Consider the following 18,820-nt stretch of genomic DNA (forward strand, 5'->3'; position numbering starts at 1 on the left):
GAAACAGTCCTCTGTGATTCCAGAAGCGATTAGAGGTGTTTTCAGCATCCAAGGTTTGGCAGAAAATGATTAATCTGCTACAAATAATTATTTTATATAAAGCATTCAGCACACAGAGCAGGTGGAATTGTGTGCGCAAGAGGGCAGCCGCTCCAAAAATAGCCTCTCAGGTCCTGCGTAGCTGCCAGGCACACGGACAATGGCTTTTAGCAGTCGTAAGCACAAAGCAAATGCCTGTAAGCCGCTGCAGTAACTCATACACAACCTGCGCCACGCTGTTGTTGCTAAATTTTAAACTTCATGAAATTAGTGCCACGCTCAGAGAGGAGCCTCGTTAACTGAAGATAATGTCTCTAAGAGCCACTCAGAGCCACAGAACTCCCATGATAGTTGAAGAAACCCTCTCGTGGCAAAGAAAACATGCTGCGTGGGTCATTATCGCACCTTCATTATTTGGTGGGACCCAGGCTTTAGTTTTTCTGTCACTCACTTCTCTTGCTTTGCACCACTTTGTTTTGCCCTCCCGCACTCTCTTGCCTTTCTTCCCTCTTCTTTTCTCCCTCAATCACACCTCTTTCCAGAACCTTCCACACACCTGCTTCACATCACCCTGATTAGTTTGCTCCTTATTTAAACCCTTGCAGTTCCACAGCTTACTGCCCGATTGTTGACTTTGTCCACTCTCATGCCTTCAGTTCATGTCCTGTTTGCTTCTCAGTGTTTTGACCTTGCTTGTTTGCTCTGACCTCTGCCTTGCCTTAATCCTGAAAGCTTGTATTTTGACTCTGCCTCAGTTTTTGCCTGTGATACTACTCGACGCTGTTGGTAATGACCTCAGCTTGTATTACTGACCATGTCCCAGCCTGTACCCTGTCTGATAACAACAAGGCGAATCTACTGCCTGGTTACAAGATAAAGCCTTTTATTCATCACAACCAGCCATGTCTGAGAGTCTGCATTGGTCTCCACCTGTTTCCTGTGTCAATCCATCATGAGCCTTGACAGATCCCTTGGGTAGACTTGCCACTATCCCTCACAAACACGTCATGCAACATCACACACTTGTCAACACTCGCCAGGGTGTGGTGAGTGTTTTGATCATGACCAAAACACTCACCACACACTCTACCTACCTCAGTGTGTAGTCACCCCTTACATGCCACACATACACCATTCACCCACCATTGGCATGACAGGCTGGTGAGCACCAGGTTATTCAGAAACTCCAAATCCAACAAGACAAAAGTGATAAAACACTGAGCAGGAAGTACCAGACGACACAGTCCATTAAACAGCATTGAACATCATGCACACACAGCAGCCATGCAATGTGTTTGTGCTTGGCATTCAGGACTGTTGGCGGCGAGTCCCTGCAAGTATAGCATGCCAGTGGTTGCCACTAACACCCCACTCACACCTTCTGTGCGAGAGCGGTTTTACACTGTTGGATGATCTGACAAGTGCTCATTTCTGAAAAACTCTTACTTCCTGACATTATCTGATTCAACACCATGGTTATGGCTGGCAGGTAAGACTTGGAGATGAATGGGGAGTGGGGGGTGGGGGTGGGGGTGGGGGTGATGAAGCATTTATTATCCCCTATTTGGCAAGAACGGTGTCGTGCCAGGTTGTTTGTGGAAAATGAAGAAGGTCAAAACACTTGCTTCTTTTTATGACTGTCAGGAACTTGTTTCAGTCATCAGCTTGGCCATTCTGAGAGATACTGTATGATTTTGGCTTGGTGCTGGAAAATTTATGTGGTCCGAAAACACTGTGACAATGTTGTGATAGCACATTATGAAATTATGTTCAAGGACTGTTGCCATGTGACATTTCAGCCGCTCAAAAAAAGTGTTTTCTTTTGGCTTATCCAGTTTTCTTCATGTCACCACAGCAAATAAACATTTTCTGCTGGATTCCCTACCTGATGCATTAGTGGACATGGGTGGTCTTGAAGCAGGAAGCAAGTGCATAAGCTGTTTGTGCCACCATCTCATCATACAGTCTCTCAGAATGGCCAAGCCTGTGCAGTAAGTACTGTGGTGAGCTGATTGCTGGATGAGTAATCGCACCCCAGATTGTATGTTTTTGTGTGAATTTAGGTCCATTGTGTTAATACAGTATGTCAGCATGAAATAAATTGTGCTGGTGCCTCTACACAGGGCTGCTATGATTTAAATTGATTTAAATCATGATTTAAAGGACTGTAAAAAAAAAAAAAAAAACGTCAAAAATGATTTTTTCAGAAATCGGTACTTAAAACATCATCAAAATATGAAATCTGTTCCGTTAATTAATGGTACTTGTACTCAATGACTTCCTCCTTGGCCTTGGTGATGCCTCTCTTCAGGTTGGCGTGGGCTGTGCTGTACAGAGCCCTGTCACCAAGTCTGAAGGCGGAGTTTCTCTCCTTCAGCAGTTGTTTCACCTCCCTGGTCATCTGGGGTTTCTGATTGAGGCAGACCCAGATGCGTTTCTGCACGATGATGATGTTGACAATGATGATAATCGCAGCTCCAGTAAAGCATAATTCCATGATTCGGATGTAGCACATTAAGAAAGGTGGTTGAATGAAATATGAGTTTTTAATGTTTGACTCTGTTAGGCCGACCTCTTGATTCAATAGGCACCGTGTTGTGGCACAAGTGTCTAATGTGCTTGCTGTCAAAACAGAAGGTTTACAGTTTAAAACCACCTGTACCTGTTGTGTGTTGGGGGGGTGGCTGGATGTTTTTGTGTTGTTTTCTTTTCTTTGCTCTCCAGGTGGCATGCAAACTGGTTTTTGTCTGTGGAGAAGGTGCTGGCAGAAGAGTCCTTCACCCTCATCAGTATGATTTGCAGCACCTGTGGATGATGCTCACGTGCAACCTTAAAGACTTTCAGCTGAAGCAGATAATGAGATGGCGTTCTGCATTTAAGCCTTGAATGATTCAAGCAGAATTGCCGGGAACTCGACCTTGTGACGTTTGTTTGTGAGACGCTGAGGACCGCGCCTGGGTTTGACACATCGTGCCTGTGAAGGAGGACGGGCGAGGGACACATGCTGTCAGCACACATCAGAGGTGATGATTGTCTGAATAAGTGTTAACAGTAATTTGGTATTTTGTTACGCAGTATATTTGAACATTGATGAGAATTGTGCAGCTCGCTTCTCACTGCCGTGGCGTACGGACTGATGGTCCTCCACCTGTTGTGAGAAGCTGCTCATTTACATAAAGCTTAAATTCAGACCTGAATGTGTTGCTGATAGCGTGTGCCTTTGAAGAATATTAGTTGTAGTTGTTGACTTACCTCACCTCTTCTATCCTTCACAGAGTCAGTTTGTCGTGTCCACCTGGGGGGTGTTTGGCGGTGAACTTGAGTCCAGAAGCGCCGGGCTTCGATCCCTTTGGGCGCTGGAGAGCGTGCCGTCCTTCACTCCGCCAGACAAACGCAGTTATGTTGTACACCAAGTATTGCACAAAAGGGGAATAAATGTTTTGTTTTTGGAACCGCTTTCTGCTTATTTAGCGCTGGGTTCAGTCAGACGCAGGTCCGCTCCTCAACCCGCGTCGACACATAACAGTATCCATTCTTCATGTAAAGTGGAGTTGTCTCAGGAAGGGCATCCGGCATAAAGCTCATGTCAACTAAACACGAGATCCACTGTAACATAAGCAATAAAAAAGAGGGATAAGCCAACAGAAATTACTTTGAAATGAGCACCTGAAATGTCGCAATGCAACATTTCCTGAATGTAATTTGACACCATCCTCATATTATACAGTAACAGTGGTTGGGATCACATAAATGTTCTTCTGCAGTGTTTTTAAAATGTAAAGGCAACTTTGAAACAATGTTGTGGCAACATCAGATTCTTAGTCAAGAAGGCTCTGAATGAAGTCTCAACATGTCAGATCGTGACAGGAGAGGCCAGTGCTGTGTTCCACTGTAAGTAGGACAATGGGAGATCTTCAAGTTGCCGCTAGAGCAGCACCTATGCGCATGCGTGATGATGTCACAACTCTATTCAGTTAGATAGATGTGGTTTCATTCAACAACAAGAACTGTCAAGAAACTTTCTGGTTGCTGTTTGGAGTTGTGTGGAGGTGCGTCATAACAACCGGGTGTGACTATTGACCTGGTGGGCAGGTCAGTAGTCATTGTATGATGTATAACATTGTGTGTTATACATCATACAGATAAAGTGAGGAATCTTGGGGTAATTTTTGATCCTATGTTGTCTTTGACCTCCACATTAGAGACATTACGAGGACTTTCTTCCATTTGCAAAACATAGCGAAGATTCATCCCATCCTGTCTGTGGCTGATGCTGAGACCTTGATTCATGCATTTATCTCTTCTAGATTGGTCTATTGCAATGTTCTATTTTCTGGTTTACCGCAGTCCAGGATTAGGGGTCTTCAACTGGTTCAAAATGCTGCTGCCAGACTTGTGACACAAAGCAGAAGGTTTGACCACACTACACCCGTGTTGGCGTCTCTGCACTGGCTTCCAGTCACTGCAAGATCAGATTTGAAGGCACTGTTATTATTTTATAAGATTGTTCATGGACTTGCACCTCCCTATCTGGTTGACCTGGTAAGTCCCTATGTACCAGCTCGGGCCCTGTGTTCACAGGGTGCAGGACTTTTATGTGTTCCCAGGGTGAATAAAAAGTCTGCCGGTCACAGAGCTTTTTCCTACCGTGCCCCAGCTCTGTGGAATGATCTCCCGGCACACATACGACCGTCGGATACTTTGGAGACTTTTAAATCACATTTAAAGACTTATTTGTTTTCCTTGTTTTATTATTAGTGTTACGATGTGTGTTTATTCTTTTATGATTTTGTCTTTTTATTGTTTTTTAAATTTTGAATTCAGTTTTTTCTGTTTTTATTATGCTGTGTGAAGCACCTTGAGACGATCTCATGTTGAATTGGCGCTATATAAATTAATACATTTGAATTTTGAATTTGGGTGGGTACCCACAGTCGTAGTTCGCTGTTCGCCCGGCTGCTGTCTCTCTCTGGCCAGTGTGAGGGGTTCAGCACTCACCTCACAGCGGGACCACGCTGACGAACAGCCTCTGAAAGAAGCTCCTGAGCAGACATCTGTCACTCTTCTGTTTTCTCCTCAGACTGTGTCACTTTTTCATTTTCGGTTTTTTGGAGAACACAAAATGCTTCACAAACACGGTAACTGGCCCATAACAACCGATCGGTTAGCCGCGAGGCGTCATAACAAGCTGTTGTTTCTAATGATGCCAAACACTTGGCAGTGCAACATGAAAATTGTCCATTGTTATAAAATAGCTACAAAAGGTCATGGCATCAACAGTGTTGGTAGAACTGGGGGAATCATGGTGCACAATATCAACCCTGTGTTCAAGAGCTCCAAGGCCTGAGCATTGCCTGTCATTGACAAACCTCAACAGTGTAGCCTTTATGTGAACACAACACAAACCTCACATGAGCCTGAAGATCCTGATGGCTGTGATCTTTTGTACTTCCTGTGGAGAATGATTTAACCTATGCAGCAGTGCCAGTCAGGCACTAGTTACTTCCACAGCCAAGACTGGTACCCATATACAGCTGGGTGGGGCTGGGAGAATACACAAACAGATTCTGACCAGGAATCAAACCCACTTCTTCATTTTGGGAGATCAACTCCTTATTCTACAGAGCTGCCTGCTCCACAATGTTTTCCATTGCGCTCCGGAACACAAAAAATGGCCATTTTAACTTGAAGCATGATTTCACAAAAACTGTAACTTTTGAAAATCACAGTCTCTCATATTGGTGAAGAATACACCAATATATTGTGTTATATTGGTGATATAACACTGACTGTGCTTGTGGTCCTTTCTGGCCTCATCGGAGCAGTGTGAAGAGACGGGAAACACAGGAGACAAGATGAAGTAAAGGTCACACAGTTGTTGAGTCGGATATGTAACTGAAGATCACAGCTATTTGCAGTACATTGTTGGCATTTATGTGTCACTACCTGTAATGACAGTACTAATGAAGAGGTCTTTCTTATCAAGCGATTGTGTTGTTTTCTTTGCAGAATGACAATAAATGCAGAATGCCAACTGCAGCTACACAACTTTCCAATGGACGCACATTCCTGCCCACTCATCTTCTCCAGTTGTGAGTAATCTCACACTCCCTCTCATTCACACACGTATTTTGTCTTGTTCTAAATGACTGTCGTTCCACTTCTTTGCAGACCATCATCATCATCATCATCAGGTCGTCTTCAACAATCATTATCCGTCAGCCTTATTGCCTCTCAGAATAGATTACAGTTGCATGCGTGAGTTTGGGTACAGCCCAGGCTGAGTGAGTGAGTGAGTGAGTGAGTGAGTGAGTGAGTGAGTGAGTGAGTGAGTGAGTGAGTGAGTGAGTGAGTGAGTGAGTGAGTGAGTGAGTGAGTGAGTGAGTGAGTGAGTTGTTGGGGGTTGCTGTGGGGGGAGGTGGGGGTGTCACAGGACTGAAGCCTATAATTTTTTGAGTTGTCTGGGTGTCTTGGTGGCTTTCCTCACTTGTCTCCTTCCAGTATGGGCACTCAATTTTTGACAACTGCCTTCTCTCTCTCTCTCTCTCTCTCTCTCTCTCTCTCTCTCTCTCTCTCTCTCTCTCTCTGTCTCTCTCTCTGTCTGTGTGTGTTCATGTATGTGCATGGTTTTTTGCATTTTCCGTGTCGTCACGTTTTTCTGAATTATGAGGGTTACGTAGGGTTTTAAAACTGGTAAAATGTTTACACATTGCACACACATTCACACTGGACATTTGTACAACGATGTCTTTCAAGATACAATGTAGTCCAGTGCTCTTACAAATTTGGCAGGAACAAACTGCAACAGAAGCTTAAGGGATATTTATGATCTTTTGGGTGTCTACAATGTCCCCGAAAAGTCCCATGAGATAAATATTAAATTAACGATTTCATAACTTTGAAACCATTTTATCCATTTTTTTTTTTTTTTTTTTTTTTGGTCCGGAAAGGCTGTTTGTAGACCAGTTTTGGTATTTTTATGTTCCTGTGACTGTGTTTTGTACACATATCATCATGATCTGATGCACAAGTACTAGCGTGTTGCCCATGGGGATCCACTGGTTGTAGATTGGGTAGTGTTTATAAAATAGGTAGCTGACATTTTTCAAGGGTGATAATAAATGCACAGTTTCTATAATATGCGTGTGAGTCCAGAATGTTTTAGAACCTTAGACCTCAACAATTTTTAGAAGAACTCAACCCTTTTATTTACTGTTAATTGTGTATTTTTTTAATGTTAATTTACTGCCTTCGTGTATTTATAAATTGTTTAGGTTCTTGTTATCATATACACACTATTATTATTAAATAGACCACAATGGAAATAAGTGTTTTCACTTTCTTGTGTCATCCATGTATTTTGAATGCATTTACAATTATATTATGTTCTTACATTGAACTTACTACATAAAATCATGCACACACAGATACACGTACACAGACAACTTCGCTTTTAATGTATAGATGATTTACCACTTTTGAGCAGCGTTCATCCTTGACCCAAAATAAAGCATTCCAAAATAGAAAATGTCTTGTCGATGGCTGTCAGTGTTTTGGATCTTTGGTCTTTCGGATGCGCGCCAATTCATACTGTAAGTCCGACGCCACTCTGCGTAATTCCAGCTATGTGTGACCGGGGTATTAAGAAACTTCTAACTTGCAAATTTTTTTCAAGACATGTCTGATGTATTCAGTGCTGAATCATCAGATTCAGACCATGCTGCTGCAGCAGGAGAGAAAGCTCTGCTTGTGTTGTATGGACAAAAGGTTTTGTGAGAAAAAAGCAGCAAATGTAACTCAACTCCCATCAGAAGTATTATCGCCTCCCTCAGCAGCTGCAAAGCTGCTTCAGGGCATTTCTTCAAGTTCAAGACTGGAAAGGTTGTACTGTCCTGAGGGCCACTGACTGTAGTTGGAAGATGACGAGGGGACGTCTGCTGCCAGTTTTGACAGATTGACCAGCTGCACCTGAGAGCTGACTGCAAGTGATACACTGTGGCTGCAGTGTTGATTGTAGTACTGCACGTAGTACATGCAGGAAAAACTGTGACTGTTCACCTGCTTGCACCCAGTGCCATGGCACATCCTGCAGCAGTTCTACTGCTGTTGAGGGTGAGGATGGTGGAGATGAATGCTGAGTGTTAAAGATGATTGTCTTATCTGAACTACAGTTTTATTTTGTCTTATTATTTTATCAATCAGAATATCTGCGTGCTGATGTTTTATTATTAATACAATAAATGACAAATGTGGATATTATATCCATTAAAGTATCATGTGATTTCTTTGGGTACAGATTGGTGATGTAGGGTACCCTCACATATATGACCATAAAGAAAATTCTTGGGACACTTTTTTGTGTGTGTGATTGGCACCATGTTGCAGATTCTAAAAATACAAAGAAAGCTTCTCTTGCAATTTGTTCCTATGTTGGCCTCTTTTGGAGCTAAAATTATTGGACTAAATGCTCAGTTGTGTGAAACAGAACTTATAGGGCTTCCCTGTAATTAAAGGAAGAAACTGACCTTGAATCTCAGTGATTTGTGAGATCTGACGAGTGCATATTGTTGGGTTAGGTCATTATATTGATGCCACTTTTTTCCCTACAAATTGTTCAGCCAGAACCCAAAGAAATATCTTGACACTAAAATAAATTCCACACAACCAGAGATATTCTGAGGGAGTCAGAGTGTCCTGAGATATCCTATAATGAGCAGACCATGGTCCTTTGTCAGAAAATGGTGGATTGTCCCCTCTGGGTCAGGGGAGAGTTACTCCGTGTCGGCGTGTTGTTCATGACTTGGGGTAAGTTGGAGAGTGTAGAAGAAGGAGCTGAGCCACAAGGTGAGACTCTTAAATGATCAGTGGATATGCACTCCTATCCTCACCTATGATCATGAGCTTTGAGTAATGACTGAAAGAATCACAGGTAGAAGATCGCAGATACAAGTGGCAGAAATGATATTCTTCCATCAGGTATCAGGGCTTACACTCTGGGAGGGACTCAGAGTAGAGCCGCTGCTTCTTCAAATCAAAAGGAACCAGTTGAGGTAGTGTGGGCACCTGGTGAGGATGCCCCCTGGTGGTCTCTCTTAGGAGGTCTTCTAAGCACATCCAACAAGGAGGAGGCCCCGGGGAAGTCCTAGGACACACCTGAGAGATTATAACTCCCAGATGGATTGAAAACACCTTGAGATCCCCCCGGAACACTTACAGGTCTTGGCTGAGGATAGGGAAGTGTGGGATGAGCTGCTTGCTTTGCTGCCACTATGACCAGGACTGGATAAGCAGTTGAAAATGAATGAATGAATGTTGAAGTTGCATATTGGTGAAGAAAATTTCTAATCGTATGGCTTTGAGGTGCATATACAGTGGTGGCCACAGAGTTTTTATGGTTCCCAGCAACACCTGAGGCTGATCATGAATTTAATGAGCTGATGACTTAGTTTCCACTGACTGTTAGACTTGCTGCTAGACTTGACCTGATCAAGATTATCCATTGGTAATGAATTCTTCATGTGCAGTTTGCATGTTTGGCCAAACTCCGGATGATTACAGTGCATCTGTAAACACATTAGAGTGATTTTAACAGAAAAGCTGTGTAATTTTCATGTCTTTTTTCAGCGTCAACCAATCAGAATCACAGGTCATGGGTTGCTTTCTGCAATTTTGCAAAGAGAACACCAGCACAATCCATTGTAGAAAAGACCAATTTCTTATCTCTTTCTCTCTTTGGCTCACAATAATGAAACACAAGGGAAGAGCATGACACACTCAGGCTTTCACGAAATCTAGTCTCACACTTTCAGTGTCGCCATTACCTCCAATAATCCACAACTGAAAGGAGTCGCTAACTGAGGCCGAGCGACACGAGGCAGGCGGATTAAAAACTCAGGCTCACAAAGAGAGAAGACACATCTATCTTCTCCTTTAATCACTCAGGAGGACAAACTATATATTCTCTCAAAGTGGGACCGACAACACCCATCACGCTTTGTCAAATCCTTCTGTACTCAGGTCCATAAATATATGGACATTGTCCTATTCTTTTTGTTTGTTTGTTTTTCCAGTTGTCTTACGCAGCATTTTATAATTTAGAGTAAATAATACTCATGAGCTCAAAATGAAGTTTCACTTTTATATCAGGTTATTTTCACAGAAATTATTTAAATTTTTCTATGAGCTTTCTGTTGGGAAAGTGTAGTGACATGGACCCACAACAGGGGGCGTAAATGAATGGACAATGGATGAGCCAAAAGTATAACACTTTACTGTTGTGAATGTGCACAACGAAATACAGACAATCACAGAATTTGTATGCAATCAATATACAAAGGTGACGTGTGGGCAGGCTCGAGGATAGAAGAAGTCTGTCCAGAGAAGAGCCGGGCCCCACACGATTTCCACTGCCAACAGGACTGAAGCACACCGGAGCCGCCAAGTCCTGAGTCCCCAGGTGGCCACCGTCTCCAGCTGTCAGACCTGGTACTGCTGGCAGGAAGCAGAAACAGTTAATGGTGGGTGTGTGTACACACCCAGTAAACAGTCAGCAAACACATTCTTTCTGTAGCCGGGTGGGAAAAACACCTCCACCTTTAATCCAGAAAACTAGGCACGTGCAGAAATCTGTGAGTACTTATCCAAGTTTGGCGTGGGGAGCGAAAACGTCAGCCCTCCACGCACCACAAACCCAGCCTCCAGCTGCAAGCACTCACCAACTGCAAAAGTACAGATACAAAACGGTCAACAATACGGCTGAGTAGTTTACCTATCTGGTAGACGATATCTCGGCAGGGAGGTGGAGATACTGCCCGGCTTTTATGGAGATGGTGATGAGGTGGTGATGAGTGACAGCTGTCAGGTGGTGATGAGAGACAGCTGTCATTCCCGGCTGCTCCCGTGAGAGCTACGGCCTCTCGTGCCTGAAGCCCGCACTTCAGGCAGGGCGCCCTCTGGTGGTGGGCCAGCAATACCTCCTCTTCAGCGGCCCACTCAACAGGACTCCCCCCTCAACGGGCGCCTCCTGGTGCCCGACCAGGCTTGTCCGGGTGACGGGTGTAGAAGTCGGCCAGGAGGGCCGGGTCCAGAATGAAGCTCCTCTTCACCCAGGAGCGTTCTTCGGGTCCATACCCCTCCCAGTCCACCAAATACTGGAACCCCTGGCCCTTTCGACGGACGTCCAGGAGCCTGCGAACCGTCCAAGCAGGCTCCCCATCGATGATCCAGGCAGGAGGCGGCGCCGGTCCGGGGGTGCAGAGGGGTGAGGTGTGGTGTGGCTTGATATGTGAAACATGAAAAACCGGGTGGATCCGCAGTGAAGCTGGGAGCTGTAGCTTCACTGCGGCTGGGCTGAGGATCTTGAGGATCTTGAATCATCCAATGTAGCGGTCCTTCAACTTAGGGGAGTCCACTTGGAGGGGGATGTCCTTCGTTGAAAGCCACACCTCCTGCCCATGCTGGTATGCAGGGGCCGGGGAACGCCGGCGGTCTGCATGGGCCTTGGCCCTCGTCCAGGCCTTCAACAGGGCAGAGCGGGCGGTGCGCCACACCCGACGGCATCTTCGTAGGTGGGCCTGGACCGAGGGGGCACCGACCTCTCCCTCCACCATTGGAAACAATGGGGGTTGGTACCCCAAACACACCTCAAATGGGGAGAGGCCGGTGGCAGAGGACACTTGGCTGTTATGAGCGTACTCGATCCAGCCCAGATGGTCACTCCAGGCCGCCGGGTGCGCAAGGTCATGCAACGGAGGGCCTGCTCAAGTTCCTGGTTCGCCCGCTCTGCCTGTCCATTCATCTGTGGATGATACCCGGACGAGAGGCTCGCAGTGGCCCCCAGTTCCCTGCAGAAACTCCTCCAGACCTGAGAGGAGAACTGAGGACCACGATCCGAGACAATGTCAGTTGGTATCCCATGCAGACGTACAACGTGGTGGACCAGGTGATCTGCGGGCTCCTGGGCTGTTGGGAGCTTCAGGAGGGCCATGAAGTGGGCCGCCTTGGAGAATCGGTCCACTATCGTGAGGATGGTCGTCGTGCCCTGGGACGGCGGGAGGCCCGTGACAAAGTCCAGGCCGATGTGTGACCAGGGGCAATGAGCCACCGGAAGCGGCTGGAGGAGTCCTTGAGTCTTTTTGTGGTCCTCCTTGCCCCTGGCACAGGTGGTACAGGCCTGGATGTATTCCCGGACGTCGGCCTCCAAGGACGCCCACCAGAAGTGCTGCCGGACCACTGCCATGGTTCTTCGCACCCCTGGGTGACAGGAGAGCTTGGAACCGTGACAGAAGTCCAGGACTGCAGCTCTGGCCTCTGGTGGGATGCACAGTCGGTTCTTCGGGCCGGTCCCCGGGTCCGGGCTCCGTGCCAGGGCCACCCGGACGGTCTTCTCCACGTCCCAGGTGAGGGTGGCCATGATAGTGGACTCAGGGATGATTGGTTCCGGAGGATCTGACAGCTCCATTTTGACCTCCTCTTCATGTACCCGGGACAAGGCGTCAGATCTCTGGTTCTTGGTCCCGGGGCGGTAGGTGATCTGGAAGTCAAAATGCCCGAAGAACAGTGACCAGCGGGCTTTCCTGGGGTTCAGATGCCTGGCGGTCCGGATGTACTCCAGGTTCCGATGGTCCATGAAAACCGTGAATGGCACCACAGCTCCCTCCAACAGGTGTCTCCATTCCTCAAGAGCCTCCTTCACCACAAGGAGTTCCCGATTGCCCACATCATAGTTCCGTTCTGCTGGGGTCAACCTGCGGGAAAAATAGGCACAAGAGTGGAGGACCTTATCAGACTCCCTGCTCTGGGACAGCACGGCTCCTATCCCTGAGTCAGAGGCATCCACTTCAACGAGGAACTGGCGGCTAGGATCGGGCTGCACCAGAACTGGTGCAGTCAAGAACCGGTGTTTCACCGCCGCAACCTTAGCTGGATCAGGGGCGACGGAGTTGGAGGAGATTATGAACCCCAGGAAGGACAAAGAAGTGCGGTGGAACTCGCACTTCTCACCCTTCACAAACAGCCAGTTCTCCAACAACCGCTGCAGGACCTGATGTACATGCTTAACATGAGACTCAGGATCCGGGGAAAAGATGAGTATATCGTCCAGGTATACGAAGACGAAACGGTGCAGGAAGTCCCGCAAAACGTCGTTTACCAAGGCTTGGAACGTCGCGGGGGCGTTGGTGAGGCCGAACGGCATGACCAGGTACTCAAAGTGACCTAATGGGGTGTTAAATGCCATCTTCCACTCGTCTCCCTTCCGGATCTGAACCAGGTGATACGCATTCCTAAGATCCAGTTTAGTGAAAATTTTGGCTCCATGCAGGGGCGTGAACACTGAATCTAACGGGCAACGGGTATCGATTGCGAACCGTAATCTCATTCAGCCCTCTGTAATCAATGCATGGACGGAGTCCGCCGTCTTTCTTGCCCACAAAAAAGAAACCAGCACCCATCGGGGAGGTGGAGTTCCGGATCAACCCGGCAGCTAACGAGTCCCGGATGGAGGTTTCCATTGATTCGCGCTCTGGACGTGAGAGGTTGTACTGTCTACTGGATGGGTACTCAATGCCCGGGATCAGATCAATGGCGCAATCGTACGGCCGGTGCGGGGGAAGAGTGAGTGCCAGATCTTTGTTGAAGACGTCAGCAAGATCATGGTACTCCTCAGGCACCGCCGTCAGATTGGGGGGGACTTTTACCTCCTCGTTAGCAGTCAAACCGGGGGGAACCGAGGATCCTAAACATTCCCGGTGGCAGGTTTCGCTCCACTGAGCCACAATCCCAGACGGCCAATCAATCCGGGGATTGTGTTTAATCATCCATGGGAAGCCCAAAATTATGCGGGAGGTAGAAGGAGTCACATAAAACTCAATCTCCTCCCGATGATTCCCAGACACTACCAGAGTTACAGGTAGTGTCTTGTGTGTGATTAAAGGGAGAAGGGTGCCATCTAGCGCCCGCACCTTCAGTGGTGAAGGGAGCGCCACTAGAGGGAGCCCTACTTCCCTTGCCCATCTGCTGTCCAGCAGATTCCCTTCTGACCCCATGTCCACCAGTGCTGGGGCTTGAAGGGTTAGATCCCCACTCAGGATCGTAACTGGGAGACGTGCAGAAATACTTGTGTGTCCCACGTGAATTTCTTGGCCCACCCTTAGCCCAGTTTCTAAGGGTGGGCATTGATGTTTAACCGCTTGGGGCAGTCTCTCTGCTGATGCTCGCTTGAGCCACAGATAAAGCACTCCCCGCGGGCCAGTCTCCTCTGTCTGTTAGAAGCTCTTAATTTTGCCCTGCTCGTGTCCATAGCATCATCAGCAGGGGGAGCTGTTGCCACACGGAGCGCTGAGGCTGTGGAGCGTGGGGAGGACGGAACCTTTTCGGACCCGGAAGGGAGAGGGACGGTGCCTGCCCGGCCACGTCCTTCGTCTCGCTCCCGACGGCGTTCTTCTAACCGATTGTCTAATCGTATAACTAGATCAATAAGCCCGTCCAAATCCCGCGGCTCATCCTTAGCCACCAGGTGCTCCTTCAGGACCGACGACAGTCCGTTTACAAAGGCGGCGCAGAGCGCAGTCGTATTCCAGCCGGACCTCGCAGCCGTGATGCGGAAGTCGACTGCATACTCAGCTGCGCTCTGACGCCCCTCTCTCATAGACAGCAGCACTGTTGTAGCGGTCTCGCCTCTATTTGGGTGCTCAAAGACTGTTCTGAACTGCCTCACAAACCCAGTATATGTTGTTAGGAGCCGTGAATTCTGCTCCCAAAGCGCCATAGCCCAGGCGCGTGCCTCACCTCGAAGCAAATTAATTACATAAGCCACCCAACTGGAGTCTGACGCATACATCACGGGACGCTGTGCAAAGACGAGCGAACACTGCATCAAGAAGTCTGCGCACGTCTCCACACAGCCTCCGTACGGCTCCGGGGGACTTATGTATGCTTCAGGGGATGGTGGGGGGGGGGTCGTTGAATGACCATTGGAACGTCTATATTTGGCACCAGGACAGCAGGAGGAGGAGCTGCAGCAGCGCCCTGTGTGCGCGCTTCCATCTGTGCGGTGGCTTCAGGTCCTCTGTGTGTCGTGAAGCTTTGCCTGTGGTTTGAGGACAGGAGCATCTCCTCACAATCAGCCACGTTAGGACACGTCTCACTCTACCTATCGCAGCCTGCACATAGACTTAAATTTCTGGTGGCGGCATCATTGATTATATGAAAGACTATGAACACCCAACAAGTGTTATTATCTGGAGTTGGTTTTGACTTGTGCCTGGCCTTCTTCTTGGTACTTCTTTTCAGCAGCATGAATCACTGGATCGTGTGGCATCTAACACGTTGAATCTCATGGTTTGGCAGACTTCATGATTTTCAGCAAGGCCTAAAAGTCCAAGACCAGGATGTAAAAGAGCTTGCATGCATCTCTAAAGCGGTTTAGGGTGACTGATTGGTGCTTTTCTCCACACAATAGGTCTTTTGGAACATAACCATCTTGCACATGGAGAAGGTGGCCGAGCCACTGAAGGCACCTTGAGAATTTTAATTTACCCTCACACATCTGCGCATATATATCCATGCAATTCACCCGTAGTTAATATGTCCTTTAACCTACATACAACTATGCATATTTTTATCATTACTGCTGCTATCCCCATGACCACCTCCTATATTAGGGAGGGGTGTTATTTCAAAAAATTTGGAACTCTATAAATGTTTGCATGGAATATGGAAATATACATGGAATAAATCATAGCAGGACAAATTGTGGGTCATTTGGTTCCAAAAACTCATATGGACAGAGCCAGTGAAGATATTGGGTTCAAAAATGGCCAAAAATATCAACGAAAATGTCATATCTTGAGAACCGCTGCACCTAGAGACTTGAAATTTGGCTCCAAATATTGCTTGATCCCAAGTTTATATTCAACTTCTATAGTAACAATAAGCCTATCTGGTGTTTTTTTAAGAGTAATTGACAAAAAACCTAAGTACATATGTTACGATCAGTTGTAACAAAATCTATGTAGTTTTATTTCAGGAACATCAGTTGAGTATAATCATCACATGTAAAGAATAACATCAATCAATCAATCAATTTTTTTATATAGCGCCAAATCACAACAAACAGTTGCCCCAAGGCGCTTTATATTGTAAGGAAAGGCCATACAATAATTATGTAAAACCCCAACGGTCAAAACGACCCCCTGTGAGCAAGCACTTGGCTACAGTGGGAAGGAAAAACTCCCTTTTAACAGGAAGAAACCTCCAGCAGAACCAGGCTCAGGGAGGGGCAGTCTTCTGCTGGGACTGGTTGGGGCTGAGGGAGAGAACCAGGAAAAAGACATGCTGTGGAGGGGAGCAGAGATCGATCACTAATGATTAAATGCAGAGTGGTGCATACAGAGCAAAAAGAGAAAGAAACAGTGCATCATGGGAACCCCCAGGCAGTCTACATCTATAGCAGCATAACTAAGGGATGGTTCAGGGTCACCTGATCCAGCCCTAACTATAAGCTTTAGCAAAAAGGAAAGTTTTAAGCCTAATCTTAAAAGTAGAGAGGGTGTCTGTCTCCCTGATCTGAATTGGGAGCTGGTTCCACAGGAGAGGAGCCTGAAAGCTGAAGGCTCTGCCTCCCATTCTACTCTTACAAACCCTAGGAACTACAAGTAAGCCTGCAGTCTGAGAGCGAAGCGCTCTATTGGGGTGATATGGTACTACAAGGTCCCTAAGATAAGATGGGACCTGATTATTCAAAACCTTATAAGTAAGAAGAAGAATTTTAAATTCTATTCTAGAATTAACAGGAAGCCAATGAAGAGAGGCCAATATGGGTGAGATATGCTCTCTCCTTCTAGTCCCCGTCAGTACTCTAGCTGCAGCATTTTGAATTAACTGAAGGCTTTTTAGGGAACTTTTAGGACAACCTGATAATAATGAATTACAATAGTCCAGCCTAGAGGAAATAAATGCATGAATTAGTTTTTCAGCATCACTCTAAGACAAGACCTTTCTGATTTTAGAGATATTGCGTAAATGCAAAAAAGCAGTCCTACATATTTGTTTAATATGCGCTTTGAATGACATATCCTGATCAAAAATGACTCCAAGATTTCTCACAGTATTACTAGAGGTCAGGGTAATGCCATCCAGAGTAAGGATCTGGTTAGACACCATGTTTCTAAGATTTGTGGGGCCAAGTACAATAACTTCAGTTTTATCTGAGTTTAAAAGCAGGAAATTAGAGGTCATCCATGTCTTTATGTCTGTAAGACAATCCTGCAGTTTAGCTAATTGGTGTGTGTCCTCTGGCTTCATGGATAGATAAAGCTGGGTATCATCTGCGTAACAATGAAAATTTAAGCAATACCATCTAATAATACTGCCTAAGGGAAGCATGTATAAAGTGAATAAAATTGGTCCTAGCACAGAACCTTGTGGAACTCATTAATTAACTTTAGTCTGTGAAGAAGATTCCCCATTTACATGAACATGGCCACAATGAACTAATTCTAAGCAACAGAGTGGTTTTCTACGTCAACATCATATACAGTAGTGTTCAGAATAATAGTAGTGCAATGTGACTAAAAAGATTAATCCAGGTTTTGAGTATATTTCTTATTGTTACATGGGAAACAAGGTACCAGTAGATTCAGTAGATTCTCACAAATCCAACAAGACCAAGCATTCATGGTATGCACACTCTTAAGGCTATGAAATTGGGCTAATAGTAAAAAAGTAGAAAAGGGGGTGTTCACAATAATAGTAGTGTGGCATTCAGTGAGTGAGTTTGTCAATTTTGTGGAACAAACAGGTATGAATCAGGTGTCCCCTATGTAAGGATGAAGCCAGCACCTGTTGAACATGCTTTTCTCTTTGACAAACTGAGGAAAATAGGACGTTCAAGAAATTGTTCAGAAGAACACCGTAGTTTGATTAAAAAGTTTATTGGAGAGGGAAAACTTATACGCAGGTGCGTTCATCTACAAGGGTCTCCAATACTTTAAAATGGACAAAAAAACAGAGACGCGTGGAAGAAAACGGAAAACAACCATCAAAATGGATAGAAGAATAACCAGAATGGCAAAGGTTCACCTATTGATCAGCTCCAGGATGATCAAAGACAGTCTGGAGTTACCTGTAAGTGCTGTGACAGTTAGAAGACGCCTGTGTGAAGCTAATTTATTTGCAAGAATCCCCCACAAAGTCCCTCTGTTAAATAAAAGACGTGCAGAAGAGGTTACAATCTGCCAAAGAACACATCAAATGGCCTAAAGAGAAATGGAGGAATATTTTGTGGACTGATGAGAGTGAAATTGTTTTTTTGGGGTCCAAGGGCCGCAGACAGTTTGTGATATGACCCCCAAAATCTGAATTCAAGCCACAGTTCACAGTGAAGACAGTGAAGCATGGTGGTGCAAACATCATGATATGGGCATGTTTCTCCTACTATGGTGTTGGGCCTATATATCGCATACCAGGTATCATGGATCAGTTTGGATATGTCAGAATACTTGAAGAGGTCATGTTGCCTTATGCTGAAGAGGACATGCCCTTGATGGTGTGTTTACAATACGATATACTTTATTGTCCCCGAAAGAAATTTGTCTTGGACTTCAAGTGCTCTGCAAACATTTCTTTCTCAAAAATCAATAAATACAACAACAAAACAGCACACTGCTTGCATGCCTATGGAACATTTATCAGCATATTGCATATCTCACTGGATTAACCACTCTGTTGCTTCACCTTTCCTTCAAGCAACACTCAATAAGCATTTGGGAACTGAGGACAC

General features: G+C 45.9%; 1 protein-coding gene across 1 annotated transcript in view; it reads left to right on the plus strand.

The window, feature by feature from the left end:
- Positions 1-3,889: 3,889 nt before the first annotated feature.
- Positions 3,890-18,820, plus strand: part of LOC117518165 (gamma-aminobutyric acid receptor subunit gamma-3-like) — an 88,065-nt gene continuing 73,134 nt past the window's right edge. The window contains exons 1-2 of the mRNA XM_034179224.1: positions 3,890-3,930; positions 6,049-6,131. Of these exons, the coding sequence (XP_034035115.1) occupies positions 3,890-3,930; positions 6,049-6,131 (124 nt within the window). The remainder of the gene's footprint in view (positions 3,931-6,048; positions 6,132-18,820) is intronic.

The sequence above is a fragment of the Thalassophryne amazonica genome, chromosome 10, assembly GCF_902500255.1.
Source record: "Thalassophryne amazonica chromosome 10, fThaAma1.1, whole genome shotgun sequence".
Taxonomy (NCBI): domain Eukaryota; kingdom Metazoa; phylum Chordata; class Actinopteri; order Batrachoidiformes; family Batrachoididae; genus Thalassophryne; species Thalassophryne amazonica.